At 49.6% G+C, this 8,565-nt stretch overlaps 1 protein-coding gene across 1 annotated transcript; it reads left to right on the forward strand.

Annotated features, from left to right (window-relative positions):
- P2RY14 (purinergic receptor P2Y14) lies at positions 1-7,862 on the forward strand. The gene is made up of 3 exons (XM_084212198.1): positions 1-70; positions 4,638-4,725; positions 6,455-7,862. Exon 3 carries the CDS (start codon positions 6,473-6,475, stop codon positions 7,484-7,486), a length of 1,014 nt encoding a protein of 337 aa, XP_084068324.1. The 5' UTR covers positions 1-70; positions 4,638-4,725; positions 6,455-6,472; the 3' UTR covers positions 7,487-7,862.
- The last annotated feature ends 703 nt before the right edge of the window (positions 7,863-8,565 follow it).

Below are 8,565 nucleotides of genomic sequence, written 5' to 3' on the forward strand. Positions count from 1 at the left end.
CCACGGCCCGAGCAGTCGTTGCGGCACGGCAGAAGAGGAGCCTCGCACGCCATCCCGCACCGCTGCCCAGGTGAGACGCTGCCTCCATCACCCGCTCCTGTCCCCTGCGAACGCTCTCGAACGCCCTCGGGTACTTTTAAGTAGCTGCCAGCACAATTTAACTTTATAAATTGGCAAATAAGGCGAGCATCCGCGCGTTCTGCAAACCACTAACTAATAATACAAACGAACAGTTCTAACTAACTAACTAACTAACTAACTAACTAACTAACTAACTAACTACAGAAACTACTGATTCAGCCATGGAGCAGGCTCCAGCTGCGCCAGCAGACAGAGGACCCACAGGCAAGGATTCTTCTTGTCTGCCTTAAAAAGATAATTTTCTTAAGCAACTACTTTTGTTTTAATTTATGGCTGAGAAAATGTAGCTATATGAAACTCATAGTTTAAAACATCAGAAAATAGAATTTAAAACAAAATATTTGAATGACAAATACCACCATTAAAATATAATATTAAAAGGGAAAAACTTTCTTGAGCCATATTTTACTACTTTTAAAAACCCAGTTTTACGACAATGCAACTAATAATGATTAAAATGTTTTATTGACCCAGGCCTCTGGTTTTAGCTGGGATAGAGTTAATTTTCTCCCAGTAGCTGGTACAGAAATGTGTTTGGATTTGGGATGAGAACGATGGTTCTCTGATGAACCCTGATGGTTCAGCTGTTGATGAGCAGGGCTTGCACCAAGTCAGGTTCAGCTCCTCATGCCCTGCCAGTGCAGAAGAGCATGCCAGGAAAGCTGACCCACTTGTTTTTCTTGGGGTTTCTCTCTCTCCTTGTAATCTTCCTTCATTACAATCTATTCTTATTATTATTGTTATTATTAACTTAAGCTACTCTTACCTGACCTAACATTTCCTCTCACATCCACCACCCCCCAATTTCAGTATGATAACTGATGTGAGATAGGAAGGATTTCAGTGGAGGAATTTTGAGACAATTTTAAAAACTGAGTATTTGAATTAGATTTGAAATTTTTGCAAAAAGCTCAAAGCATTGCCCAAGTTTTCATCACATCAGGTTTTGCACAGATGTGTCACATTCTACAATCTTTTAAGGTTAAAAGCGTGCTCAGAATAATGCATACTCTTGTCTAAAAATAGAAAGAGTGAAAAATTTAGCTGATGAGGAAGACAAAGCTGCTAAATTTCAGGTACTAAAGAGCACAGAGACTGCTGGACAGGAAGAAGAAATGAAACAGTTACTGGTGGTTTTTGCCAGACAGAAGTGCAGTTCTGCCCTTGCGGTGTCCGGCACTGCAGCAGAGGAGCCCTGGCTGTAATGGAGCACACAGCCTTATCTCCCTGCTCCCTGTGCCTGCTGGCTCCCTCCCCGTGTCCTCCAGAGCCCCAGCAGCTCTGCAGGCGCCAGGAGAGCACCACGGAGGATCCCCCTGATGTAACACTGCCCCTCCTCACCAGCATCCCGGGTTTGGCCTGGGGGAGCACAGGTGGGATGTCCTGGTAACCTGGACAGAGGCAGTCCCACCTGTCCTTGCCATGTCTGCCTGCAGCGCAGCCAGAGCACAGCCCATGTCACCCATGTCACCCATGTCCCCAGAGCACACCCCGTGTCACCAGGGCCACCGCACAGGACACGCTCCTTCTCAGCCGCTGCCACAGGCGGCCCAGGAGCAGCCCAGGAGAGGCACGGCTCTGTGTGCCCTGTCCTTGCACAGCACACCTGAGGGGTCCGGGCAGCAGAGCTGCAGGGCAAGGACCAGGCACGGCAGCGGTCACTGCTGCACCGAGTTCTGCACTGCTGCACCGAGCTCTGCACTGCTGCACCGAGCGCTGCACTGAGCACTGCACTGCTGCACCGAGCGCTGCACTGCTGCGCTGCACTGCTGCACTGAGCGCTGCACTGAGCACCGAGCTCTGCACTGCTGCACTGAGCACTGCACTGAGCACTGCACTGCTGCACTGAGCGCTGCACTGCTGCTGCAGCCCTGCTGGAGGAGGGGCACCGCCCGACCCACGGCAGATCCTCCCCTGCTGCAGGGAATGCCACCCACTCCTTCTGCCAGCCCAATTCATCCCACCTTCACCTCGGCAGATCCTCCCTTACTGCCTCCTGCAACAGCAATGCCACCTATTCCTTCTGCCACCCTAATTCCAGCATTCCTCCACTACATTCTACACCCAACATGCCATTTCCAGAGGCTAAAATATCCCATTATTTTGCATACTTTTATTCTCCTAAGTATTAAAACCCAGACATTGCCCTATGACAAATGTCATAATAAGAACAGTAAATAACAAAATTTTAGTCTCTTGGCACCCTCACAACGAGTCCAATGCACCAGCATATCCCCAGAGTCGCTGTGAGCAGTGCCCTGCAGAGGAGAGCAGCAGCTCCAGCCGGGACCCTGCGTGTCTCCACTGGCACACGCCCTGGGCTCCTCTCTGGGGACACAGAGGAGGGCCAGAGCAGCCCTGGCCACACTCAGGCCGAGGAGTGCCCGGTGTTTGGGGGAGGAGGGTCCCCTCAGCCAGCCCCCCCAGCCCCTGACAGTGCCCAGCACAGCTCCCAGAGCCTCACCCCCCTCCTGCCCCACAGCAGCTTTCCCACTGCATTGCACCAGCATGCACAGCGCTGCAAGCTCCACCAGCACCAACATTCCTACCACATTAGAGAGAAAATCTTAAAATAAGGTTCTTCTTTTAGCACACTCAGCACAACTTGCAATGGCTGTGGTGTGTGTTGTGCTTCTTCCTTCTCCAGCTTCCTCCTAACATCAGAGGTACCATCCAGCATGATTGTCTCCCCTGATTAACTCCATTTTGCAGTTCAAAAAAGACTTGTGCAACAGTGACCACTGTCACCAGTTCCTGACCCAGTAACTCTATTACATATTTATTAAACAGCTGCATTTGTTTCCATAAATAACTAAAACGTGTACTTGGAACAACACAACCTCTGGTAAAGTCAGGGTAAATAAATTTAAAAAACAACTTATAAATATTTTTCTTATGTTCAGTAAAGCAGGGTGAACTTTGAAACTTGACAGCCATGTCACAGAAGTCAAGAATTGCCTTAATGCTACTGTGGAAGAGTCACAGGGGACAGCACAAGACTGACCTCAGAAGGGACAGAGCACTTCTAATGGTTTATGCAGCTGTCCTTTGGTGTGTTGTGCCAAGAACATGATTTACACACTGAGAAAGTTCAGAACTTTTTTATATTTTACCCAATCAATCTTGGTCATCTGGTGAATCAAGTTTGCTGGTTTTGCACAACTACATGATAACATTCACACAGAATCAATGTACATTTTGCTGGCCCAAGCATTCAAACAAAAACAGCTGCTTGCGTATGAAAGGCTGTGTGCCACCCTCCCAAATGGCACTGACACACCCCCTCTGTGTGCCACCCTCCCAAATGGCACTGGCACACCCCCTCTGTGTGCCACCCTCCCAAATGGCACTGGCACACCCTCTCTGTGTGCCACCCTCCCAAAAGCTGTCACTAACACACCCTCTCTGTGTGCCACCCTCCCAAAAGCTGGCACTAACACACCCTCTCTGTGTGCCACCCTCCCAAAAGCTGGCACTAACACACCCTCTCTGTGTGCCACCCTCCCAAAAGCTGGCACTAACACACCCTCTCTGTGTGCCACCCTCCCAAAAGCTGGCACTAACACACCCTCTCTGTGTGCCACCCTCCCAAATGGCACTGGCACACCCCCTCTGTGTGCCACCCTCCCAAAAGCTGGCACTGACACACCCCCTCTGTGTGCCACCCTCCCAAATGGCACTGGCACACCCTCTCTGTGTGCCACCCTCCCAAAAGCTGGCACTAACACACCCTCTCTGTGTGCCACCCTTCCCAAATGGCACTGACACACCCTCTCTGTATGCCACCCTCCCAAATGGCACTAACACACCCTCTCTGTGTGCCACCCTCCCAAAAGCTGGCACTAACACACCCTCTCTGTGTGCCACCCTCCCAAAGCCTGGCACTAACACACCCCCTCTGTGTGCCACCCTCCCAAATGGCACTGACACACCCCCTCTGGGTGCCACCCTCCCAAATGGCACTGGCACACCCCCTCTGTGTGCCACCCTCCCAAATGGCACTAACACACCCCTCTGTGTGCCACCCTCCCAAATGGCACTGACACACCCCCTCTGTGTGCCACCCTCCCAAAAGCTGGCACTAACTCCTAAATGCTAGCTTGTTCCCTCTGCCCCCCCAGCAGCCACTGCAGGAGCCACCCTGGGCCCCCAAATGACAGAGGGGACAGGCCAGGAAGGTGACAGTGTTTGCTTCAGTGCTGAACTAATGACAGCAGCTGGACAAGGCCCTCCAAAAGGAGCAGAATGTGACACAAAGAACAGATAAAACTGGCCGTGAGCACCGAGCTGTGATGCTCAGCAGGGACACAAGAGCCTCCAGCCTTTCCCAGTGACAGGCTTTACTGGAGCAGGACTGCTCCATGTCTGTCCCCAGCCCCTTCTGAAGCTCTCCTGAGCCCTGGAGCTGTGTCTGAGCACTGCCCAGTCTGTGGGAGCCCCTCAGCAGCGCAGGTGAGCTCTGCCAGGATCCAGGGCTGTGTCTGTCTCTCCCACAGGTGTCCCAGCAAGAGCAGAGCCCCGTGCCTGGGGATGGACAGCGCCCTGCACACTCAGCAAAGTCCCCCAGCAGGCAGCTGAGGGAAGGTAAGGACGTGCCAGTGTCATGGAAAGATGGACAGAGTCTGGCCTGGCCTGTGGCCCCCTCTCTGTGACAGACAGTTGATCAGTCTGCTGGTATCAGATGTAAAACTTGTCTAGGCTATCCTCTGTGCTGCACAGACACAGAGGACTTCACAAAGATTTGATGTCCACACCTGCAGTCACAGAGTTCTGAAATAAACCTTTGTTGTATGATGCCTCAGCACAAAACATGCTCCATGAACTCCTGAACAATTTACTACCTACCCCCAAGTCCAAGCACAGGAAGACCCACCTGGGGGTTCTTGGCTGTAGAAAACCCTACAGGGAAGGAGCAGGTTCTTAACCCACCATGAGCAGAGAGAGGGTCCTGCTGAGACAGCCTGGAGGGAGAAAGGGAACAGGGACACAGCAGGAGAGAACAGTTTCTAAATACAGTGTGTTACTATTTAAATTAAAATGCCATTTGCTATTAGTGCCTTTCCAGAAGATGCTTCTGATTTCAGCGGTGTCACCCCAAGCTCTAGCCTCATAACCTCCCAGCTCTAACACACCTGTACATGTGGTAGTTTAATACCTGCTCTCCGAACCATCTTTTTCTTTTAGAACCCCAGCCAAACAAAAACAAATGCCTTGATGACAAAGGCAGGACAGGTGCTGCTCTGTCAGGATAATGAGCAGGACGAGGTTCAGGGCAGGCTCGAGGTGTGCTCAGGGTAACACCCACCCCGTGCTCCCCTCACCCATGCAGGCTCCAGGACACACCTAAGCTGATCAGCCTTCCCACCATCTGCAAGAGGTACAGAAAACAACACACCAAAGGAGACCATTTTACCTATTTGAGAAAAAAATGTCAATTCCTAGCTATTGCAAGGTTGCATCCAGGCTCCTGCCCACTCCACAGAGACATCAGCTACTGACTCAGAAGGGGGATAAAAGGAAATTCTTTACTTTCTAAAAGACAAGGTGGGTTTTTCCCAGCTCCAAGGCACATATTTTCCAGTTGCCCAGGGTTTCACTTGCCAAATACAGCAGCATTATATTTATATCTATATTTGTTCTGCCCTCCCCACAGAGGATAATCCACCCCCACAAACATTCTGGCAAAGAAAAGCAGACAGCAGATGTGATTTCTTCTTGGAGATTCTTTAAAATGTAAATCTGACTGACTTGAGAAGCCAGCTCAAACTCCCACATTACAAACACAGACACACTGCTGTGTGCTGGGCTGCTGGAATTTTAAAGTGAACTCTTCCAGCTGCACATGTGAGTTCCTTGCAAGGGAACACTGGGATACATTGCCATAGCTGGGTATCTCCACACTTGACTAACAGGAGTTCCTTCAGAGCATTTTGACCAGGAATATTCATATCCCTCATGTTTCACGGTAAATCGATGTTAAAAAATCACCTTTAAACCCTTTAAAAAGCACATCCCATTAACCCTGAGTCACCACATCGCCGTGGGTCAGTCCCACTCACAGCACGGGGCTCATGCCTGCAGGGAAGGGGCAGCCCTGGGCTGGAAGGTCAGGGGTTAAAGGCAAACAGAAAGTGAGATGGCACTGCTCAGAAAATCCTCTCCATTCCCTGCCGGGAGTGCTGAGGTGTGGAACGTGGCTGTTTCTGAGAGGCACACCGAGTTTGTTCGGAAGTGAGGGCAGAAAGCTCAGAGCAGTTAGCAGAAAGCCCAGCACCCCCCTGTCCTGCTCAGACACTCTTTTCTCTGCTTCTAGGAATGAGGGTACTGCAAGATGCTCAACTCTAGCACCAACTCCTCGGGGAGCAGCTGCAGCCACAGCACGGTGATCACCACCACAGTCATCCCGCTGCTCTACTGCCTCATCTTCCTGGCGGGGCTCTCGCTCAACGCCCTGGCAGCCTGGGTCTTCCTCTACGTGTCCAGCACGAAGAGCTTCATTGTCTATCTCAAGAACATCGCTGTGGCCGACCTCCTGATGAGCCTGACGTTCCCCTTCAAGATCCTGGCAGATTCAGGAATCGCCCCTGCGGAGCTCAGCCTGTTCGTGTGCAGGTACTCGGCGGTCGTGTTCTACATGAACATGTACATCGGGATCACCTTCTTTGGCCTCATAGGCTTTGACAGGTACTACAAAATCGTCAAGCCTTTGTTCACCTCCTTTGTTCACACGGTCAACTACAGCAAGGTGGTCTCTGTAATCATATGGCTGTTACTAATGATTATGTCATTTCCAAATATGATTTTAACTAATGAAATTACTAAAGACAGTTACTCCACAAAATGTATAGGTCTTAAAAGTGAACTTGGCAGACAGTGGCACAAAGCGACAACTTATATTTGCACGGGGATTTTCTGGATTGTTTTTTTCCTGCTAATTGTATTTTACACTTCTATATCCAAAAAAATATACAACTCTTACAAAAAATTCCGGAGGAGCTCAGACATGGCCAAGAGAAAAACCAGCCGGAACATATTCACCATCATGTTTGTGTTTGTCATTTGCTTTGTGCCCTACCACCTCTGCAGGACCCCATACACCTTGAGCCAGACCAGCTCCCAGTTCACCTGCCAGTCCCAAAAATCACTGTACTACGCCAAGGAGTTCACTCTGGTGCTGTCTGCAGCAAATGTCTGCCTTGACCCCATTATTTATTTTTTCCTCTGCCTCCCCTTTAGAGAAAAACTGTATCAAAAACTGCACCTCAAGCCAAAAGCTTCAAGTGAGGTTGAAATTTCTAAATCCAGAAGATCAAATACGCTTCCAGAAAGCATAAACATAGTGTAGGTTCGTGTCTCCACAATAATGCATATATCAGGAAGTTACTAATGAACACAAACGTCCCAAAGAAACAGACCACAAGACAACCAGCAACAAGCAGGAGAGGGGTTCAGCAAAGCAGCAGGCACTGCCTAAACCCAGCGTTGCACGTGCCAATACCTTCACTACGCGCTGTTCCAGCTGGTGCCCTGATGGCATTGGGGTGTGACACGATCTCAAACAGGAGAGGGGAGCCTGGAACAGCACATCCTGGAGCTCCAGGCCGTGGGTCTCTGAAAGGACCATCCAACAGATCAAACCCACAGCCAGCTGCTTCTCTGGACTTGCATGAACAGGAACCTGTTCACACCAAACTGCAGCAACTCCCTGGCTGCTGGTGCAGCAAGAGGCAAGAACACCACGGAGCCATCTGGGAACACACATGTACAGCTGTGTAAAAACCCTGGTACATTTAAATCCAGAAAGGATTGCTGGTTTTCCCGTGATTTTTACGCAGCAGTAAAGCATTTCTGTCTGTACCAAGGTAACAGCCAAAAGCCATCGACCTGCTCTATACAAATATAATCCCCTTTATATCTTTATTTTTCAGAGCAGCTTTTTTAAAATTGATTTTATTATTGTACAGGAAAAACATACCAGGGCCTAAAGTATCCACTAAAGCTTTCAGAGAGTGGCTGTGGAGCTGAATGTCTTCATTTATTTAATAAAGAAGCTATAGGAACATAAATACCTTCCTGCCACTGCTTTTTGTTTTAGTCCAAACAGATCTAAGGGTGAAATTATTTTAAAAATTTGGTGCTTTCCCAGCACATCAGGCTGGGCTCAGCCCAAGCCAGCTCCTCACACACAGGGAACTACTCACATTCCAAGACCTGCTCTCTTCCCATAACACTTCTGCAGGAAAGGCAGACCATTACCCAGTAAAGGTTTACCAAACCATCACTTTGTCCTTTTAGACCTGGAAAATTCCCTGATCTGTAAACTGACTCAGCAGAAAAGAGGAGACTGACTGACAGAGACACACAGACAGAAACAACTGCCAATGCTGCAGTTTGAGCTTAAAAAAATCCCCTACAAGTACAGGA

The sequence above is a fragment of the Fringilla coelebs genome, assembly GCF_963513975.1.
Source record: "Fringilla coelebs genome assembly, chromosome: 10".
Taxonomy (NCBI): Eukaryota; Metazoa; Chordata; class Aves; order Passeriformes; family Fringillidae; genus Fringilla; species Fringilla coelebs.